At 37.4% G+C, this 23,562-nt stretch overlaps 1 protein-coding gene across 1 annotated transcript in view; it reads left to right on the top strand.

Moving 5' to 3' along the window:
- MYO3A (myosin IIIA) overlaps window positions 1–23,562 on the top strand; it is a 113,397-nt gene that overhangs the window by 57,886 nt on the left and 31,949 nt on the right. Inside the window, exons 10-21 of the mRNA XM_066552110.1 lie at window positions 1,118–1,217; window positions 3,512–3,628; window positions 4,389–4,493; window positions 4,574–4,657; window positions 5,468–5,670; window positions 7,425–7,523; window positions 7,624–7,738; window positions 11,085–11,211; window positions 11,943–12,153; window positions 13,994–14,141; window positions 21,336–21,489; window positions 22,735–22,823. Of these exons, the coding sequence (XP_066408207.1) occupies window positions 1,118–1,217; window positions 3,512–3,628; window positions 4,389–4,493; window positions 4,574–4,657; window positions 5,468–5,670; window positions 7,425–7,523; window positions 7,624–7,738; window positions 11,085–11,211; window positions 11,943–12,153; window positions 13,994–14,141; window positions 21,336–21,489; window positions 22,735–22,823 (1,552 nt within the window). The remainder of the gene's footprint in view (window positions 1–1,117; window positions 1,218–3,511; window positions 3,629–4,388; window positions 4,494–4,573; window positions 4,658–5,467; window positions 5,671–7,424; window positions 7,524–7,623; window positions 7,739–11,084; window positions 11,212–11,942; window positions 12,154–13,993; window positions 14,142–21,335; window positions 21,490–22,734; window positions 22,824–23,562) is intronic.

Genomic DNA, 23,562 nt, shown 5'->3' with positions numbered 1-23,562 from the left:
TTGTCCGGGATCAAGGTAAAGAGTGGGTGCTTCACACAACAGTTTCCTGTCTGTCTCAGTTTACCAAGGTAAATGTTCCTTGTGTTTGAGAGGTGCCTTCCCACCAGTGGCATCAAAGGGAGTGAGGTCATATCAGGAGAGCAGATTTACTTAATAGTTTTCCTGTGCTTGTGCCTTATTACATATCTGAGCTTGATCTAGTTTGTGAACTCTGCTATTACTTATCCAGTTTCTCTTTTCCCTTATTTTCCCTCATCTCATAAAACAAGTATAACTAATATGAATTGTAAACCTTGCATTCTCTGCTGTGTTTGCTCTATTTAGCAATGCCTTTACTCTTGGATAAAGCATGACCCAAGTCTCTGCGAATTTTCTTGCTAATTAAAATAAGGCTGCATAAAGTTGGATTTATGGTTTGATTGAAGGAGAAAAGAAATCTAGGACAAATTTAAAGTTAAACTTGAAGTTTAACCCTGGTAAAAAAGATATTTGAAATTTTGTTTCCTTCTCATGTATGACTTTTTCTCCTAGCAAGTCCAAGAAAATTTGGTCAAGATGTATTTCACTCACCCCAGTGGTTCTGTAGCACTTTGCTCTATAGTGTGGTCATCTCAGCCAAACTTTAGAGCACTGTCATTACTAAGTTAAAATGTTTCTGTCCTGAGTGCTTTGTCAGCATCATCTTTGCTGTACTATTTCATCATACACCTCTGGTTTTGTCCTATACATACTGTTAGCAGGATCTTTTTTGCATGTGGGTACCAGAGTTTCAGTCTTACATGCTTTATAAATAGGTTCTTTTTTTTTTTTTTTTAACTTGTATTGCCAAGCTCCTGTCTTATAGCTGATGTAGGGGTGTGATCTAAGGAGGGATCTGTAGAGTGACAAAGTTTTTCATGGAAGCAGTTCTGGAATCAAATCACAGCTTTTGAATTGTCAGGTACTGGTGTGCTATACCAAGAAGTTGACTTCTGTATTGCTTTTGCTTTTCAAACATTTGTGTGTTTAAATTCAGAACAATGGAAAAGCTAGAATGTTTTGGCCTCAAGATGGTTGCAGATGCAAGATCTGCTCTATGTTTCCTTACGTCAGGAGATTGTATCTCTTTCTTTTGTAGATTTGAACGTATTCACACAAAGAAAGGGAACTACAGTAAGTCACTAGTTTCAAACCAAGAAGAGGTAGATGATTTAGCAACCTTGGAGGTACTGGATGAGGTAAGAACCTCTTCTTTTTTGATGTTTTCCTGTAGAGGATTGATCATATTAAATTGCAATGGTGTGCTGTTGATTTTCAAATTCAACTGTATTGTCACACTTCAGTTGTGTAAGTGTACAATGACATTTCACCACTTTATGCTAAATATTTTAGACAAGATTTACTGTGTGAGAAAGGTTCCAACTCAAAGCTAAAACCATCTCGGGAGTTACAGCTGCAGACCAAACAGTATTGTAATACCATTGACTAAACAGGATTTATACCATTGTATTTTATTACTGCTAAGTATCCAGTTTGCAATGGTGTGTGAACCTGAAATTGGTCTAGGTCCAAGACCTTCCATCACTGTTTCTTGAGCACTGAAAGTTGCCTTAAACTAGCTCACCATACTCTCCCAGACTAGGTTCTCACTGACTTACTTTGTTGGGGAAATGCATGAGGGTCAATTTATGTCAGCTGAGCCCTCATCTGTCAATGCCTGCTGGTGAACCTTTGACCAAATTACTGATACAAATACCACTGGTTTGTCAAAGTTGAAAAATTAGTCCACTGGGTGCAGGGAAACATGGTATAAGGGAGGGAGGAGGTCTGCTGTGTTTATTCTTTAAGCTTCAAAACCAGAAAGAAGAATCAGGCTGCAGCACATTATCTGCAGGTCTTGGAGGCCATCAGTGGTTGTAAACAAACTGTCATTCTTCATCTACTGGGCTGTGCATAGACTATAATTCACATTCTCTTATCTGTAAAACTTCTCTGGTATATAGTACCTTTGTCAGTGCAGAATATTCATTGTGGCACTTGAGCTGGTAAACTGTATCATACTGACAACTCACAGAACATCTTCCATCTACCCAAGAGCTTTGTTATAGCTTGATGTTTGGTTAATTGTAATTGAACTAACCCAAAATTCATCTACTGCACAAAGTTCAGGTTTAAGCATTTTTTTAGTATTAAGAAGATTAAGACTGTTGTGGGTTTTTTTTCTCTTTTACCATGATACATATAAACAATCCAAGCTAAAGAGATTTTATTGCACAAAAACCCCAGACTAACTGGAATACATCCCATCTCCTCAGAGATGGAGCATTCTCATGGAAGTCCTCAGGAAGCCTCTGTCTAAATGCATTGTTTGACTATGTGGTGTTACTAAATCAAATCCAATTTAAAAACACTTTCACATATGATTGGCAGCTTCTCAGAACAGTATTCTTTCTTCCATTCAAATTTTTCTTCCAGTTTAGATAACCCCATCATCGGAGCAAACAAGAAACCTTCTTTCTATTGGTACAATAAATAATTTCAGAAAGGGCAGAAGTTCCCCTAAAATAATTCTGTAATGTGAAATGGTTTTGGCAAAAAGGAAAGAGAGCATTCAAAACCAAAAAGTTTATCAAGGCAATTGAAACCCAAGATTTTTCTCCTTATGTTTTCTCATGAAGGAAATATGGCCTCTGCAGCTGTTGAGAATTCAGATTTTAAGTGTATTAAACAGGACACAGTGTACAACACTGTGAATAGATAGATGAGGAAGGAAAGCAATTCCTTCTGTAGTCCTCTGCTGCCAGTTGGTCTGTTCCAGAGGGTATGGAGCCTAAATATTTTCACATGTACCCCAGATTAGTCTCAAGGCTGCTTGAATTTCTTCATTCAACTCTGTGGCCTGTTTTGATTGGAAACCTAACCAGGCACTTTATAGACCCAGCTGTGTATGCAGAAGAAGCTGAGGGAAATTACATCAAGAAATTTGAATGCCACTAATGGGCTCTTCCTTTTTCTTGGTTCTGGGGGGAACTGGCTCTGCAACAGCAAAGAACAATCACAGCAGAGACTGCTTGTTAATAGGGAAAGATGCCTCATTGTTTACATTAATGGGAAGAAAACAGTTGAACATCTGTGTTGTATCATAACTGAGAGTAATGTTAGAGCAGCTGTAGTGGCAGTTATGGACTCAATCAAATGGCTCTTGCTTGATAAGTTACACGAAACTTTAGTAGTAGAAATGTAGACAAGACTGTCTCATGGAAACCTCTGATGAACTGAATGAAAGCAGTACTTCTTTTTCTACTGCCATTTGAAGATCTGTAAGTATGTATTGTTCAAAGTAAGACAAAAAATTAGAAATGCTAGTGTGTTTGAAAATATTACTTACTTTTGATCATGATCCATTGTACTCCTAACTATAAATACCTTCCCTCCCCACCCTCACCCATTGAAACTATACAAATATTTTATACATTTTCCTAACATTCTTTTCCCCCCATGTGATTGATGGCTCCTGTTTCCTCTCCACCAGAACACAGTAACAGAGCAGTTGCAGAAGGGTTATGCCAAGGACCAGATCTACACATACGTTGGGGACATTCTCATCGCTGTCAATCCATTTCGGAACATTGATATTTATTCTTCACAGGTGTGAAAATTTAGGCTTTTCTATTATAAACTACCACCAAATTCCACTAAAATATAAATATTAGTGTTAACTTTAAAGTCAGACCATACTTGAGATTTATTTTAGCTTACTCTGAAAAGCAGAATTACCAGTAGAAATGCTCTTTCAAGTGCACATTGACACAAATTCTTAACACTTGCTGAAATGAAATGAAACACTGCAGAAATGAAAAACTCCAAAATAATTAATTTCTAGTATCTTTATGTCTACAGTGTAGATCATGCACAAAGCAATCCTGTAAAATGTTAACTGCTGTGAATCTGTCTCCTTATTATACAAAAGGGAATGTGTCCCTATTATACAAAAGGGAAAAATACTAAAGTCGGATCATACAATAATTTGGGGTTATTAATTATCAGATACCACAGGTGCAGAAAAGATCTCAAGTTTTAACATGCAGAGATACTAATAGGAAGGGAAGCACAAATAAATTTAAATAGGTTGGCACCATGATGTCTGACAACAGTAAATTTCTCCTAATAAATTTAGTTTCATAATGTAATCAGGGCTAAAATTATAGAAAATTGCACTTCATTTTTTCGCAATTCTTATAGTCCTAAGTACATACAGATTCATGGTGTAGTAACTGCAATAACAGCTCCCTGAGAAAACACCCTGGAAACCTCAGCATGCTGTACACTAATCTAAAAATAAAACCAAACTTAAAAAAAAAAAAGTTTTTAAAGGACAGTGATAATGCTTTTATTTTTCTTACACTTAGCATTCCAAACTGTATATTGGAGCCAAACGGACTGCCAACCCTCCTCACATTTTTGCTGTTGCTGACATAGGCTATCAGTCCATGGTGACATACAACTCTGATCAGGTATGGATGAGGTGTCTAATTACATCCTCTGCCAGGCTGAGGGATACGTGATGAGCTCAGTCTTGCTCTGTTCTCTGCAGTGTATTGTTATTTCTGGAGAAAGTGGAGCTGGCAAGACGCAAAGTGCCCATCTGCTGGTGCAGCAGCTCACTGTCCTTGGCAAGGTAAGTGTGAAAGGGGATGTCTCTGTGAGGCTTTAAGGCTTTGCTATCCTGGGTCTAAAGTGCTGAACCTATGGACAAGGCAGTGGTTGTGGGGTGAGACTGTTGCCAAAGAACATTTTCCAAAGAACATTAGAACATGATGCTCATCTATCTGCTCCTTCCTCCCTCCTAGGGTCACTTGGAAATACACAGAGGTTTCCACAACAAAAAGTACCCACTGCAATGAGGGCTGTGACTTAAGTCAGATCTCTGTTTAATTGAGTGCCTTCAAGTTACCCAAGCAGTAGTAAATAAAATCTTCCTCATGCTTCTCATCCTTCCACAACCAGATTGATGTCAGTGGGAGAGTCATTCTGGGCTGTGGCCATCACAACTGTGTAAATAAAATGCCATTTTTAGCATGCCTGAGGTGAGATGAAGGCAAGCTAATGGATTGGTAGGGTGCTGTGGAGCAGTAACCAGATACTAACAAGGATCCTAAAAGCAGATTGGCCATCTCAAAGCCACAAACCTACAGAAACAATAGAAATTAATCTGTAGTGTTGTTATCATTATGTGCATTATTTCTTCCAGACAGCCTTGTTCTGAGGATTGCTATATTCTGACATATTTAATTTTATATACATATATATATATATATATATATATATATATATATATATGCTTTTTTCTCCATATAATTTCCATGGGAATAGCTGCCCTGATTATGTCACACTTCACAATACCAATGAGAAGATTAAAGGAACACCTAAAAATGCATGAATTTAAATAATCACTGATTATTTGAAGCAATGTCTTTTTCATATCCAGGCTAATAACAGGACTCTGCAGGAGAAGATTCTCCAGGTGAACAACCTTGTAGAAGCATTTGGGAATGCAGGCACTATCATCAATGATAATTCAAGCAGATTTGGAAAATATTTGGAAATGAAATTCACTTGTGGTGGCACTGTAGTAGGAGCTCAGATTTCAGAATACCTCCTTGAAAAATCCAGAGTTGTCCACCAGGCAGTGTAAGTACGAAAATTGTATTTGACCTAATTTGGGGCTTACAGAGTAGGCCTATGATGCAGGAAATCATCTTGGTTCAAAGCACAAAGATGAATGAAGTATCTGGATGTTTTTCCTTAAAAGTTGTATATGAATAGCTTATGAATCTGTAAGCTAGCTGAAAACTACTCCAGATTTTTTTTTCCTTGCCTCCTGGGTTATTTAAACAAATCTTATAAAAATGCCCATGAGATGTATAAAATAAGAATGTGCAAAGAATTAAAAACTTACTAATAGTTCAGGTATACATTTAATTGTGGGATTTTGGAGTATTGTGTTAAGTGTATCACTTGGATTTACTTTCTCTAAATTTCCTGTAGTATTGTAGCTTATTTCTTTGTTTGTTTGGTCATTTTCCATTTTGGAATATGTAGTAGGATTTATGGAGGATTATGGGTCAAAGATCCCTGCCAAGGACTTGGGGGTGCTGGTGGATGAGAGGCTGGACATGACCCAGCAATTTGCCCTCCCAGCCCAGAGAGCCAAACCTGCACTGGGCTGCATCAAAAGCAGCCTGGGCAGCTGGTAAAGGGGGGAAAATCTGTCCCTGTACCCTGCTCTGGTGAGACCCCACTTGCATCCAGCTCTGGGATCCCCACTACAAGAAATACATGGACCTGTTGGATTCCATAGAAGGCCACCAAGATTATTAGAGGTATGGAGCACCTCTGTTACAAGGAATGGCTGAAAAAATTGGGATTGTTCAGCCTGGACAAGAGAAGGCTTTGGGGTGACCAAATTGCTGCCTGCCACCTGAAGAAAGCCTGCAACAAAGATGGAGATAGACTTTTTTGCAAGAACATGTAGTAACAGAATATGGGGCAATAGATTTAAACTGAGAGAGAGTAGGTTTAGATTCAATTTTAGAAAGAAGTTCTTTAGTGTGAGGGTGGTGAGGCACTGAAACAAGTTGCTCAGAGAAGCTGAGGATGCCTCATCCCTGGAAGTGTTCAAAGCCAGACTGGATGGGTCTCTGAGCAACCCAGTCTAGTGAAAGATGTCCCTGCCCATGACAGGGGAATTGAAACTAGACCCTCCCAACCCAAGCCATTCTATGGTTCTATGATCTAATGGTGCCCCTGAGACATAGACCTAAGCTCATGCACAAAGCAGAGGTTTGAACACAATTCCTTTTTGCTATTCAGTAGTGACTGACTTAGGCATCTCAGGGCTCAGTCATGGTTGCTATTTTTCACCAGTTTTTTTCTCATAAGGAGCACAGGAACCTTGAATATGTAATAAACCTCTGTCCTAGGTTTGGGCATGTAGCTTCTTGGCAAAGCATGCCAAGTCATAAGGCTCTTTTGCTGAATGTCTGCTTCTTGGTTCAGGACTAAAAGACACAACAGACCTACTGTATTCAGTGAACCAAAAGTGTATACCTCTCACACAGTCAGAAGGTTTTTTAAAATAACTGGAATTAAGCAACACATTCAGTGTGGGTGGATGAGGAACGTGCAAGATCTCATAGAGGATCTACCAATTGCAGAGCAGCACTGAGCTGCTTTAGCACTGAGCAGCAGTGTCAGGACAAACACAGAATGGCATGAAAAGGGTGTTCACAGGAAGTTCTGTAATAAAGCTTCTTTCAGAGTCCTTTTTCACTTTGTGTGAGTCTTGCTTGTTATTAAAATAACATTTAGTAATAGTATGTGTGTCATTAATAAATGTAGCATGATTATATTACTAAATCAGTTTGTTGTTTCTGTTGTTTCAGAGGAGAGAAAAATTTCCATATTTTTTATTATATTTATGCTGGTCTCGCAGAAAAGAAAAAACTGGCACATTATAAACTGCCAGAATATAGACCTCCCAGGTAATGCAGTTTATTTTTGCATAAATTGATTACTAAGAAACACAGTGTTGAATTCTCAGCCTCGTTTACATTCTAACTCTGTATCCATCAACTCTTTCAGATATCTGCAAAATGATCATTTCAGAATAGTGCAAGATTTCATGAACAATACCTTTTATAAGTCTCAGTTTGAATTAATAGAACAGTGCTTCAAAGTCATAGGTTTTACACTGGAGGTGAGTGCTAATAACCCTTTTCATTTGTGAACTTCACCAGCTACCTTAATCAGGAAAAGCTTATATAAAGTATTCAAATCTCTCTTGTTCCTTTTGTTCCTTTAGCATATTGTGTTTATGTTTTAGGATCTTGCATGGTCAACTTACTGTTATATAGTAACATTTAAATTTTTAAGGTTTCTAGGCATTGGTAAACCAATAAAATTATATTAGCCAACAAGGCTTTGAAATCACTGAACACAGCATAGCTGAGTAATGTGGGGAGGGGGAGATTTTAACAAATTTAATGCATAGAAAATTATGTTGTAACTGTTTAATAGCCAATAATTTTAGGCCTGTGAATATGAGCCTCTTCTCAGTTTTAAGAGGAGGTCCATGGTGAGAGATTTAAAAAATTCATTGAGCTGATCTGAGTATTGATGAACTCAATACATTTTCACAACTCCGGGGATAAAGTTGATTGAAGTTCTTAAATCCCTTTGGAGATGAATCTCATCACTAAACAGTAACTGAACCCATTTTTTCTTTATGATCTTGTATCATTGCTCAGCTAGCTGTTAAACCCCTCTCCTCAGTCTGTCTTTGGTAGAATTAAAATTTAAAAAGGACTGGATTTATAAAGGAAAAAAATCCCATCCTGTGACCTAGTTTTGCCTAAAAAAATAAATAGTAGAGGTATGAACCGTACTGTATCTGTGAAATATAGCACTAGTGCTTCAGAATGGATGTATGTTTTCATTTCTCTGACAAAACTGTATGTGGTAAGAAGCTTTTCACAAAAAATTGCTCACTTCAGTTGACTGTTTCTGGCTTTCCTCGATGTAAATATTTGAAATAGCTAGCAGAACAGATGTATTCACCTATTTTGTTCCTCTAGAGTCACTTTTCATTAGGTTGTAGTAGCAGTGGCATTCACAGTCTCTTTCTCCTCTACATGTTATTCACAGCTGCATTTAGTAATATCACACCTTTACTATCACATCCTTTCACTTGTGCTTTCACCTTTCCAGAAGCAGCATGAAAGGACATTCATGGTTCAGCACTGATAGCAGTTTTGTCACAGCCCCAGAGACCTTGATAAGTCCTAATTTAAAGCATGAAAAGCAGAAAGTCTGTTTTTGTTTCCAGCTCTTTTGTTCACTTGGATGGGTGGAAACAATAATCTTGATCATCCAAAAGAGGCCTTCCATGTACATTGAAGATGCAGTTAGAACCAGGTCACTGGCTGCATTGTGCAGTTCTAGCATGGATCTTCACTTGATTAACTCAGCAAGCCACTGGGAGCTGAATCTGTGAAGAATTATCTACCTGTAGAACCCTGCAGTTTCAGAAGCAGGCTGAGTGCCATAGGCAATCTGCTTGTGGCTACTTGTGAGCCCCAGCCATATCAGCCTGCCTTGAATCCTCTGAATTAACCTGTCTGAGGCTGTGCTTGCAGGGGCGAAGGAAGAGTCTTCTTCCCCTGCTGAGGTTCTGATATCGGATACACGTGCAAAGACAATTTTTTTTCAGTGAGAAAAATATCCCATAGGACATTGAATTCCTTTCCTAAATTCACTTTTTAGTAATGCAGCCTTAAGCTTTGACATTCATCTCAGTGCACAGAGGAACTTCTATATAAGCACGTTCAGTGTTTTATTAGCAGAAAGCCATGGACAGAAAAAATTCTTGAGTTAAAACTGAGGCCTAAACAAAGCTTTATTTCTTTGAAATTTGCTTTTAATTCACTGACAAGCTTTAAAAGTAAGTACTGTCAGTACTCCCTGTCTTAAAATCACAGTTTTATTTCAGGCTGCACAGCAAAATTAGTAAGAAAGGACTGGCTGAGGGGAGCAATAATTATGTTGTATGAGACAGATCAAGCCAGATTTCAAACATACTGGAAAAGGGCAGAAAAATGTCAGCAGTTACACATATTGTACAGCATGATGGCAGAAGTTAAGCTATCCATTTCTTTGCATTTCAACTGTGTCCCTAAGCTTAAAATGAAAATGAGTACTTAATCCTAAGTAAACTGTGTGCCAATTATCCTCAGGATAATTTTTTAGAGTGAGCTTATCCAGTTTGTCTTGCTGTCACTGGAATCACTATTTATTAACTGCTAGATTAACTTCTGAAAGTGTTGAAAACAAGCTCAAGCATTCTAGAGCAATTAGAGATTTTATCTGAGTAAATGATGCCTGACATGGTACCAGCAAAGTATTGAATAATATGGATAAAATGCTGTGCAATTATAAAAAGTTCATAGTTGTAAAATACCAATCAGATTTTCAAAACTGCTTCTTATAAAACTGCTACAAAAGTTTTCAACCTGCTATTTATAAAATATACTATTACTGTATGCCTCAAAACACACAGTGTCACAGACTCCTGGTCTGCTTTACAGGTATACCTAGAATTTTCTGAGTAAAAAACACTCAGATCATCAGGTATAATGATAAACATTCACCGTTCAGATGAAAATTTGCAGTTAAAATCTAAGTCCAACCTGCAATGAAAGCATTATTTTACTAACTCCAAATATTATTTGAAATTTATGCATTTGTGTATAGGTACTTAATTTACTGTATATATCACTTCACTGTCCAGAGTAATAGCAGCCTTTTTCATGACAGAGTCCCTTTTCACAGAATCACGGAATTAACTGGGTTGGAAAAGACCTTTGACATCATCAAGTCCAACCTATTACCTAACACCACCTTACCAACTAAACCATGGCAGAACCTCCTAAATAATTTGAAATCTAAATTTGTTAAGCAAAGTCCACATTAAGATGCTTTGGTGAGTTCCTAACTGATATTTTGAAGGATAAAGTGCTTTGTCAAATCAGAGATGTGAGGCCTCACTCTTCTCCCAGTGAAACTTTTTCCTGATGACATTGGTGGGAGATGATATAGACCTATTATTTGAAGTACCTTCATTTCCATGATGCAAGAAACATCAATACAGATTTTTTTCTACTTTTTGTTGATCTAGGTATTAAATCTTTAGACATATTTGCATGTCTACACAGTGAAGGGCAGATATAAGTAACCTCTGAATTCTTTCTGAGTAAGAGGGTATGCACACCACTGTTTTTTATTTCCTTACTTCCTGTCAATCCTGTCCTGTCAACAAGTACAGAAGAGAGGTTAGGCTATGGTTTATCTTGTCCTCTTTGACTGTCTTACTTTTGAAAGACTTTGCTAAGCACAGAATGGGAATAATTGCTGAGAACAGCACTCCTAGAAGTAGTGGGCACGTGGCAGACAGCAGGAAACAGCACACACGCATATGCCATTGGCACAAACCACAGAGACAAATTACCTGGCTATTAAGTATTGCATTTTTTTAATATACTTTTCAGGAACTTGGAAGCGTGTACAGTGTCCTGGCTGCCATTTTAAATGTGGGTAACATTGAATTTTCTGCAGTAGTATCTGAACATATGATTGACAAGAGCAACATTTCCAATCCAGTAGCCCTTGAGAACTGTGAGTGTTTTTTTCTTGATTTAACCTTTTTTTCCTTTAGTTTTCATAGCAAATTTATTTTATTGCAAGAGGTATCAATGAAAACTGTATTCACATGGAAATTTTGCAAGAATAATTAAAAACTGAAGGTAGATTAATTCTAAGACCACCTGAATTAAAATGCAAAAAAGAAAAAAATTTCCATGTTATGCATCTTATTTGACTAACCAGTTCACTGGCATACAGGAAACATGACTAATACTGCAGATGCCTGAAAAAAATCTTTGGAATTTTTCCAAGGTTATTTGAACATTTGATGGAGAGCCTCATTAACACGTTGAATAGTTTTTTCCCAGTGTCTTTCTCAGCTGCTCATTACTTTTTCCCCACATGTGCCTGTGGAAATATGGCTCACTAATTCTTTGGTAGGGATGCCTTACATTATAAGCTGCTAGGAGGTAGAGGAGGCAAAGGGCCAAAGGTTCTCCAGAAATTTGCTAGACTTTCTCAGTAATTACACCTGGGGAGATAATGAAGTCTTCACGCTATCTTCTTGCATGTTTTCTTGCCATAGAAAAATATTGTGGAACTGGGAAAGAAGCACTCTTTTTTGGAGCAAAAGGAGAACAGCAGTGACTTGTATGAGTGGGTTATAACTGAGAGGAGTATTCACACCTCACAACTTGGGTACTTCTTACATAGTCACCTCCCAAAATCTGTCTCTGAGCTATGCCTGTGACATTCCTTCCCAGGTGCATCCCTGCTGTGTATTCAGGCAGATGAGCTGCAAGAGGCCCTCACCTCTCACTGTGTAGTGACTCGAGGAGAAACAATTATTCGTCCCAACACTGTGGAGAAAGCCACAGATGTCAGAGATGCCATGGCCAAAGCGCTCTATGGGCGCCTCTTCAGCTGGATAGTCAATCGCATCAACACTCTACTCAAACCTGACAAACATTTAAGGTAAAAGGAGATTTTCTAGAATGAAGATATATTCTTTCTGTGGTAATAATGTTGTCTTACACTAGAGCATTCAGCGGAGTTAAGTTCTTTTCCTCTGCTACTTTTTTGTTTATGACCCCACCATGTCGAAAATGGTTTGTCCTGTTCATAGTACATAGTGAAAATACAGTAGATAAGGTTGGAAAAGCATCTGGTGTTTTCCTGTTGATCTTTACTATTTAACCCTTTTGTTTCCTTTTGTACTTTTAACCCTATTAACTTTTAACCGTTTTTCTTTTGTATTTTATTCAGAGTAAGCTTTTGATATTCATCATGTTGATTACATTGGTCAAATTCTGCTCTTATTTACACTGATGCTGTTGCTTTTGTCACTGTTGTTATAAGCATGGTTTCATATATGTGTGGGAACTGTTTTTAAACACATTTACTGGAGGTATTGCCCACTTTACCCTTAAAGGGTGACATTTTAAACACTGTATCAATAGCAAATAGCTTTCGGTTTGCATCTGGATTTCCTGGATTTTTTCTTCTTAAACATCAGAGGAGAGCCAAGGTTGCAATCCTAAAGTTTGTCTAAACTTTTAAGTATTTGGTTATAGCAGAGCAAGAATAAACAGAACTTTAATCAGTAAGTGATAGGATAAAATCCATGATAGATGGGGCAGCACTTCTGGCCTGTGTGCCTCTCTCAGTTGTCTGTTACAGAGCCCTTTTCAAACTGAATACTTACTTATTATGCTGGTGAAGAGGGAGAAAATTCAACCTGAAATGCTCACTATAAAAAAACCCAAACAACTTTTGATTTATTTTGTGGTAGGAAAATAATTTGCATTTTCTGTTTTTATGTAATTAGCTCTGAAAAATGAATGGGGCAGATAAATTTTAGCAGTCTTTTCATCAAAAATGTAATTTTGAGACAGATTAAATAGTCACCAAATTCAGATCTCTCCACAATGAAACATTTCCCTTTCTGAGATCGACTTCATAAAGAAGTTAAGTGCTATTCATGAGTGTCTTGAGGCTGATTCTTAATTTCTGAATTCCTAAATCTTTATTAAAAAATGGTTACAGATAGCCCTCAAAGAGGTTGTATAGAAAGAATGTGATTTATATTTTACTTGCCTAGATAGGTCACTAATGTCAGCCTCAGTTTATTATAAAATTATATCATTTTAATTTTTTGCTTCAACTTTTTATAGAGCTTTTTTCCAGTCATAGAAGTGGTCGCATATCTTGAGTATGCCCTACTTAAAATATTAAACCAAAGTTTTTCCAGTGCTTCTCTGGAATTAAATTGGTAATTTGAATTCAGACTACATCCCAGTGCATAAAGTAGCTATTTAGCTGCATAAAAGGTCTAGCTAGTCATTCTTTCTACTTTAATGTTAAACTAAGCAATTTTAATTGTTATGAGTAAGTAATATGAACAAATAATACTTAATGACAACAGTCTTTCATTTCAGGATGCTAGTGAGTAAAGCTTGTGTTATTCCAAGAGAAACAAAAAGAACTGCATGTTCTTTTTGTACTGTAGTCAGCTTTTTAAAATAATTCCTTACAAATATTAGTGTAAAAAATAAAATTTTCAATCCCCTATTCACTTATCAGTTGACTTGTTTGTTGTGTATCTGGTCTGCATTGCAGTAACCTTTGAATTGATCTGCATTTATTTATTTCAAACTAACACTTATTGTCATTTTCAGAGAGATCTGGTTCAGCAAAACTTCTCCTGTCTAACTGGTGTACAGATTTGGCCCATGATTTCCTTTTGTGAAATAGTAATGAAGGTGGTTAATGAAAAATAAAGATAAACAATAAAAAAAAAATTTCATCTTTGCAGTGAAAATGACGACGGCTTGAATATTGGAATTCTTGACATCTTTGGCTTTGAGAATTTCAAAAAAAATTCTTTTGAACAACTGTGTATCAACATTGCCAATGAACAAATTCAGTTCTACTTCAATCAACATGTCTTTGCCTGGGAACAGGTATGTTTTGGTTATTTTGATTAAGCTTTAGTATTACTAAACACAAAAAACATAAAGCTTTCAGTACTACTGAATGTATAAAACCTTGTCTCAAGAAACTACATTGTTCCTTCTCCATGATAGCTTGTAAATAGCAGATCATAAAAAATGTTTTTTAAGTATGTTTTCCATGAAGCAGTGCTTGCTATTTGCAAGTAAAATGCCAACATAAAATGCATTAAACTTGAAATTTGTAGTAACTAAGCAACATAACATTGTGCACTGTGATAATCTGATTGATGCAAATGCGATGTTGTTTTCTTGAGGAATAATGAGTGTTGTAATGTATGATTCTCTAGTAAAAAAGTAAATGAGTGGTAACAAAATTTTGAAAGTGCAGGGTTCATAATAGTTTACTAATTAGCTGAATGAACACTGAAATTCCATTATTAAAAACTGCAAATATCACAATTATTTCTTTCTTCTTGAGAAACTAGATCATGTCAGCTAAATAATGATGGATTTAATCTAAATAATTTACTTTAAAGCAGAGAAAAGGAATAGCATTGTAAATATAAAAGTTTATGAATTTGAAGAGGAGAGGGGAAAATAACCTCAAAAAATCATCTCAACTTTGTAAATAATTTAAGGAGAATTAAATTAACCACCTTTAAATCATTATTCAATATTGTTCTTTGAAGAAATAACATTTTCAGGGAAAAAAAAAGATCTTGCTGAAAATTTAAATATTTCAGAATTCTCTATGGCAGAACAATCAGAATTCAAACCAGAGGTGAAATTATTCTTTTGTTGTTTTACTGAAATTATTTGGTTTATGATACATGTATTAATATTCTCCTGAACTGCAATTTTAATTATTAGTAGAAACAGAGTATTTTGTCAGTGTTAATCACTATTTCTTTTAAGGCTGAGACAGATACAGGTTTGGAATGTGTCTATATATGCAGGTGTGTACATGCATGTACATGCATGTATCAGTCTAGAGGTGTATATATTTATGTGTAATATGAGAATTTTTTTTTTTGGCTCAACATGTTTGATCCTCTTCCCAATTATTTCAGGAAATGTTGTCTTGCAGTCTTGGATCTTGTAGTTCTTTTTACAGATTTATGTGCAAGATTACCAACACAGGTGTTTTCCTGGTTTAGTGTCATCTAAAAGCCAGAGAAAATTTACTAGATCCACTGTAATTACTTGGGCATCTTCTTTCCAAAGTACACCAATTCACAAAAGAATGGCTTTGGATATTGCTGTTTCTAAGAGTTGGGAGATGGAAACAGCACAGACTGCAGCATCAATATTTATTCCTGTCAGACCCAGGCACTGACCAGGTCCCATGGACTTGCATTTGTCCACTTTTCTTCAGTGTTCACTAACTTGATCCTCCTGTGCTAATTTTAAGTCTTCCTTGCTCCAGACTTTTCCCCTGGCCTCGGGAACCTGGGATTATCAGTCAAGACCAATGCAAAGAAGGCATTGAATATCTCAGCCTTTTCCATGTCATCCACAAACTTGTTCAGCAGCAGGACCACATTCTCCCTAAAGTTGCCTTTTGTTGCTGAGAGACCAGCCTTGGTGTTCTTAGCCCTATTCCTGTACACCCAAATATTGTTTGAATGTTTCTTCTCTTTTTTAGAGTCAAGTTTATTGTGATCTGCCTTTGCTTGTTTCTAGGTATCCTATTTCAGAACTTTTTGGTCAGATCTATATTATTGCAGAGGTTTGTGGTGTCACCATGCAGTAGGAACAGTTTGCTCCCTTGCATGTGCTTTGCTGCACCATGGTCAGGGTGGTTATTCTGCTACTGAGCAAATGAGGGGAAAAATTAACTTCTTATTTTGGCAATATATAGTTTGCCCATTTCCCCCTGTAAGAAGTTAGTACAACTCCTCTATAGACTCCATGAAAGGGAAAGGTAATCTTTATTTACAGAATCTCTAAGTACATCAATTTTACCCATTTCCATTCATTCTCTCACAGATTTCATGGACTCACAGATACATAGAATGCACCATGGTGTGGGTGGGTGGGTGTGTCTGTACTCAAATGGTCTGGCCAAGAAAATTTCTGAGTGACATATAGAATAATGGACAGCAGCTGGCAGTTCTTCATCATGTCTCTTAGGTTCTTCTTGCTGAAATAGCTTTTGGACATATCTTTTACAGCCTTTAGCAGTCATTCTTTGCCTCAAACCCTTATTTACTTCAGCATCCATAACATTTAGGCAAGGTCATTACCTGGCTTTACTTGTTTGGAACATATATATTTTTATGCCTACAGTACATTTCCTTGGTAGGCTCATAAGAAAATTGTGTTTGATGTGCTATAACCTCACAGTCATGCTCCTGCTGTCAGGTTTAGAGGGTGTTCCACTCACTAACTCTATGCACAGTGTTTTTATGTAAGTGAAGGTCTTCTGTTCTTGATGTAAGGAACTCTTCCCTCAGTTTTATTGTTATGAACAAATGTTCTTCATTCAAATCACAGGCTATCACACAGCTATTCTTTTAAGCCTATTTTTTCTGGTGCTTATATGCACATTCCATTCATATTTCATTGATACCAGTCCTAATATTTCTATTAAAAGTTTTCACATCCAGCCTGTAATACCAACCAAGTGACTGTCTACCTTAATGTACATCAAACCACTACATCAGATTATATCAAACTTCATTATAGTGTCTTGTAGCAGTCTCCAAAGAGACTACAGGAGTGCAGAAGGAACTATACAGATTAAGTTCATCCAAGTGTGGGTGTAAATCTGCCCCTTTCAGAAACAGGAAATGAGAAATGTGTTATTCTGCATTACAACCCAATGGCACAGAATGATTTGTGGTATGATTCATAGTCATTATCAGACATCACTTTTCACTTCTTCATTACATGGTTGTCCCAGTTTTACATCATAAAAACAGCCTTTGAGAAAGCAGGTGGCTCCAGAATCTTTCCTGTTCACTGTAAGGACTCTGCTGTGTTGACACCAGTAATGTACTTTAATTGTAAACTAAAATAAAAAATATCACTGATGGAAAACAAACACTAGGATGACCTCTGCCCTTTGCTGATGTATCTGCCTGACTTTACAAATTACTTTATATGCAAGGGTTTGTGTCTTAGACTCTAAAATATAGAAGTTATGTTTACAAGAAGGCTGATGCCAGAAGTCACCAAGATCTTTGTTGGCTTTACCTTAGCCCTGACTGTTGTGCTGCTGGAGCTGTCCTGTCACTGGGAGCCAGGCTAGTGTCTCTCCACAGCCCTGTGCAGTGCCAGACAGACATGTCAGCCTGCCCTGTGCTACCTCAGAAATCTGTAACACAACACTGCATTGAACCCTGTAGATATACCCAAGGAAGACTGAAGAATTTAAACTCTTTTATACTTCCCTCAAGAGACATAAAATGTACAGATACATTGTTTTTTCATTCCTCTCCCTGTTTTGCCCTGTTCAATATCATATCACATGCAATTTGATGAAATTTGACAGATCTACTGGGAAGCTGAGGCCTAATTGGTTGATTACAGTTTAGTTTGTCATTAACTCACGTTCACCTGGTAAATAGTGATTATGTCATCAGAGAAGGTGAATCATATTTAGGCAACTTGACCAATGAGGCCAAGTAGTAAATATACACTCATAAGGCTGAATTGTACTTTCAGTGTTGCAGGTGAAATTGTTTTATCATTGTCAGTGGTCTCTTTTCTGTATCTGAATCTGAAAAGTGTTCCCAGTTTGGCTTTCCTTGAAAGTGTGGCCCACAAAAAAAAAAAAAAGACCACAGTAGTGACAGGATAGAAGAAAGGAACAGGTACCATCACAACCTGAGGCTCAGGGTGTCAGCTAGAGTGGAGTGTCTGTGGGCCAACATGGAAAACTCAAGTCAAAATGAAGAGAATTCATTCTTTATTGTTGACTTAATGTTTGCATTTAAGAATAAAGGCTTTTAGGCCTGAATGCAATCTCCTTTCATTAATTTAACAGAAAGACTGAAGTGGATGTATAGTTTAAGATAAAGGTAGTGTAGATTTCCACTAGTCAATGGAGACAAATAGATATATCCCTATTTCTGCTGACTGTGGAGAGAATGTGGCCTCTCAACTTAGTCACTGCTTTTTGTTTTGCTACCACAAGGGGTTTTTTTGGTCAATATAAAACAAAGCAGAATTTTTTGGACCTTCAGTCCTGTCCCTCAAGGCGTTCCCCTTACATATTAGATACTGTTATAAGTTACTTTCTGTCAGCTCCATGATCTGCAGGTCACAATGTCCAGCAAAACAACCTTCCTATTCCTTTCCCATTTGTCATTCCCCCCGTAAGCAGTAAAAGGTGTAATGGCAGATAGCTAAAACATTTTGGAAAGTAGCAAGTTTGCTGTCAGTTGGGAGGATGATACTTTTTGCATTAAATATATGTAATGTTTATTTTACATTTTCATGACAGCTTAATCTTCTAGTTTCAGCTGGGAAAGGTTCCTTGTGAATAAGTCCCTGGTGTCCCCATTTAAACCAAAGTGTCATCATAAAATGTTCTCAGTAAATGGCATTACTTTATCAAACATGAAGACCATTTCCTAATGCATTTTGTAATTCTTTATTACCATTAGTGTAACCAGGTGGTACAAACTAATGTTACATAGTTTTGATCATAGGAAAGATACCATGAGATGGGAGCCCAATTAATAGTGTAACTCAATTATTCCTTTTGACATCCCATCCACAGGAATACTTTCTAATAGATTATGCTTTAGAATTTCAAGAAGTAGCTATTTTGTGGAGCTTTCTTGTCACAAAACATCACAGGGGTTTACAAAATCCTGTAGATGATTCATCTTATTAATTCAAATAAGACCTGTTTCATTACAGTTTTATGATGTCTATCATTAAAGCTTTTATAATTGCTGCTTGTATCCTAATTATGTGGTTGAAACCAGCACTGCATCAGAAAATGTAGTACAGTATCATTTCTGAGTCATCTGTCACACTGGTGCCTGGCTTGGTCATCAGCTGTCCTTCAGGAGCCCGTGGGAAGTGATGGAGTGAACTCCTTCATATCCTGCTGGGGAGATGGCAGCATCACCAAGGCTGTCAGGGATGACACTTGTCCAGTTGTGAGACACAAAGGACACAAACTCAATGGTCACACACACTGCTGGCTTGGGGGTCAGGCCCTGTGTGCTGCCTGGGCAGGGAGGGGAGCAGGTGTTGCTGTTATAGCATGGTAGTACAGCTTCAAAAGTTCCTTCCTTTTTCAAGGAGAGCAATTTTATCAGCTCTCTAAACCAACCTCTCTCACAAGTATTTGAAGTTGGAAAAAGTTTATGATTAGACAGGTTGTTTGAGGATGTCCGAGTGTCACAGAAACGTTCTCCTCTGATAGACCATCCTGAGCATTCTCTCCCCTTGTCCCCTTGATAAGGGCACTCCTGATAATCCTAAGCAGTAGCAGCTGGTTCCATGAACATCTGTGTGTCAGTGTAGCTGTAGCCCTCAGTTAAACTGCCCTTACTCCCATGTTATCTCTGGGAGATAACACAGACTCATTCCCTTTCTGCCACCAGCTCCTACAGGTATATAATTAACTTCTCACCTATATCTGTGATACATTTATTACTCTCCTGTCTTGTCCTGCTACTCAGGTCATCGATTAAATTAAAAAGCAAAACTCCACCTGTCCACTGCTTCAGGGGAGACACGAAAGAGGTTAATGTTATTTGTCTCAAATGAGGAGGCCTCATGGTAGGTGAGATTCTTACTGATTACACCCTTGTGTGGCATATAAACTGAATTATAACCTATCCTTAGAGTGAAGAGTATCCTGGGAAATTACATCAATCTGGATACTGGAAGAGTTTAGATATATATTTTGTGTCCTCTTTCAAGTGGATCAGCAGTTTTTTATTTGTGTTTGTATTTTTAGAGCAGTCTTATTGATTTTATGCCTTTGTTGTTTCTCTGAGATTAAGAGGTATGAAACAGGTGCTTTTCTGTTGTATATGAAAGTGAACTTCTTTTTTAAATGCTCAATGTGTTGCCGTCTTCACTCATTCGACTCAAGTGAATGACACATAAGGAGAGGCCTTCCAAGGTTAGAGGTCTTTGAACTCATTAATATTAGCCATCATTCATTTTTGTGACACTCTTCTCACAATGGATTCAGGATGGCAAAACTGTGATGTTAACACCATTCATGAATACAACACTTATAAAGTCTGTCCTTTGGCAGAGGGATGATTTTAAAGTCGGTCAACAGCTCTGTGTTTCACAGTACAGCCTGCACAGGACTGAAGGCATCCCTGGCATAAACAGCAGAATTGTGTGGTAGAAAACTGCTATTGCTTTACCTAATTCAAGCAAAAATAATGGGGGGTGTTAGTCTCTAGAGCAACCTTCTCTTGGTAAATCTGCAGCTGTCCTCTGCCTTGCTAAAGGATTAAGGAAGATCATTCTTGTATTCTTCAGCTGTAATCTAAATTATAGTAAAGATAAAACCATTGCAACATGCTGTGGACACATTTGGGTTTTGTTTTTTTCTTAGTCTGGGAGGAATCCAGATATTTGCAGTCTTCAGGGAAAAAAACAGCCAGACCAAACCAAACAAAAGAAGCAAACAAAGAAGTCCACCCCACCAGCTTTTCTGTTGTTTTTGAATCTTGGGTAATACCTTTCCCTAGTTCCTTAAAAGGAATGAAAATATGTTAGAAGCAAATCTGAGGCAATTTATTTAATTCTCCACTTGAGAATTTTTCCACCTGTTTGAGGAGGGTGTTCAAACAAGTAAAGCCACTGGAACCTGTAGTCACTTTTGTAAATCTTAGCCATCACTTGGATCTGAGCAATGAGTTGGGAATATAAATATAGCTTTAAATGGTAAAGAAATTTTCTACATTTCAGACCAGGGAAATAAATAGACCCTGAGGTCTCTATTTGCAAACAATATACTTTATCTTCTTCAACTCTGTTTCTTTAATTCTTGCTATTCCTGTAAAGTACCAAATATGCCATAGGAGTACTGAACTTACATATTGAAAACCAAAATCCCAGCTGACATTTGTTTCAGCAGAACCTTGATGGCTTTAGCCCTGAGGCATACTCTCTCAATGCAGTTTTAATTTGCTACAATTGACAGTTTGTGAATTATTTTCTGAAGTGGTTCTGTGTACACAGACAAAGCATGCCTTCTGTTTCTTGCTGCAGAATGAATACCTTTACGAAGGTGTTGATGCCAGAGTTATAGAATATGAGGACAACAGGCCCCTCCTAGACATGTTCCTGCAGAAACCAATGGGTTTATTGTCTCTGCTGGATGAGGAAAGTAGATTCCCACAAGCAACAGATCAGACACTTGTAGGTAAGTGTATGGTTCATTTCACAGTTTTGCAGCTTGTCTTCTGTTCAGTTTCTGTTTGGCACGTACAGTTCAGACTACATGCTAGTTATGTTTTTAGTGAGCACCATTTCAGTGTCAGTGTGTTTGAGGGAGACATGCATGCTGGGATGGTTGTGTCCTTGAGGTTCATAGAGAAACATCAAGAGTACAAATGAACCTAAGCTGCTGATTCAGGTTTAAAGTTCTCCCCACTTCAGGAATTTTTTGCTGCAGAGCTTGAAAAGCAAAGATCAAACTGAGTTAAAACTCTAGATTCATAGAACAAGAACATTGTTTGCAAAGTTTCAGTCGTGCTCAGCTCTGAGATTTTTGATGAGCAGTATCTGAGCAAGAAGTTTAATACTTTTGAAGAGTAATGACTGCAAACATGCTTCAGTGACTTTCAGCAAATTCTGAATTACGACTTTAGGTGTTTTAGAAAACACTCAGAAAGCAAATGCTTTCTGAGTGTTTTCTAAAACACCTAAAGTCATAATTCAGATCCTGAATATTTCAGTGCTGTTGAGTAGCTGCAATTACCATTGACTTCATTATTTCAGTGGTATTTCTGTGCAGATAAATCCTGGTTTTATTCATTTTGAACGTGCAAAATGTCAAATTAGAGTTTTAGCCAACATGCAATCAGAAAACCTAATAACATCCAGTAACAATGCCCATGTTAAAGCAATTATATGAGCTTGTTGTTCTTTTATCCTCATGCTTTTTAGTCTAGAGTACAGAAGCACTCAATCAGTGAATGTTTCTCCACAACTCCTCAAGGAATCCTTAGGAAAGATTTCTGCATTTCTTCATATATATAGATAAAAATCTTGGAAAGGCAAGCCCTGGAAGTGTTCAAAACATATGTGGATGTGGCACCTGGGGACATGGCTTAGTTGTGAACAGAGTGGTGCTGGATTAAGGGTTGGACTAAATGATCTTAGACATCTTTTTCTACCTTAATGATTCTATAATTCCATGATTTTCTGAGGTCACACATTAAAAAATTGGAACAAAGCAAGTAACTTGTCCAAGAGCTCCCATATTCTCTATCCAGTGTCTTTTGTTACAAGACCATTATGGTATCTCTGTCCTTGAAAACATCAGTGTCTGTTTGGTGCCTCTGCATTGGCTGAGAAGTCAGGAAGTCTCCTTGGAGGGATACAGCTTCAGAAGAGAATGATTGTACAGCAACTCCAGTAAGATAAGCTATGTGTTTCCTTTCAGAAAAATTTGAAGATAATTTGAAATCAAAGTATTTTTGGAGACCCAAAAGAGTAGATCTAACCTTTGGAATTTATCATTATGCAGGAAAGGTAAGACACCTGATGATGTTAGTTGGTGATTGTGGAATGGTGGGACTGGCAGGAAGTAGAAGAGATCATCTGAGTTGATTGCCAACAGTTGTCTCTTCACTCCAGACATGGGAATGTTGGCAGTGCCTTACATATCAAAAAGTTATTATCCCTCATTTAAAAAAAAAAGCAGTAGCAGGAGTGTATTTTTCTTAAATGTCACCAGGTAAATGAACTGACTGTATTATAGAAGACCCAAAACATAACTGGTATGTAATGCAACTCAGTGCTCTTCCCCTTAGTTCCTCCAAGTCCTGCACCATGCTTGTTCCCACTGTTTCTAACCAGGACCCTTGTGAATCTCTTAGACCATCAAGATAGAACCCTGAAGCTACATTTTGAATTAGGTACACCATTCTTGGAATTTTTAGAGAGATTTCAGTTGCCAATATGCAGTTTGTGATTCTGCAAACTTCCACTACAATTAATAGGGAGATCCCTAGGAAGAGCGTTAAGTCCTGGGTCCAGTACAGCATAATATGAATAGCACAGAAAGATTGTACAGTCATATGGGTAACGCTCTGTGATGTGGTTGACATCAAGTGCATTGTTAATTGTGCATTAGCGCACGTACAGGTGTAAAGGCGGACTGCAACACACTTGTCCTGGTGATAAATCCACACAGGTTAAAACTACTACCTGCATTAGGAAAAATAAATGTCTCAAGCTACTTTGGAATTATAGATTTGCTTTTAGTGAT

Source organism: Molothrus aeneus, chromosome 1 (genome assembly GCF_037042795.1).
Source record: "Molothrus aeneus isolate 106 chromosome 1, BPBGC_Maene_1.0, whole genome shotgun sequence".
NCBI lineage: Eukaryota > Metazoa > Chordata > Aves > Passeriformes > Icteridae > Molothrus > Molothrus aeneus.
Note: the sequence above shows the minus strand (reverse complement) of the source record. Positions and strands in the feature narration are given on the sequence as shown.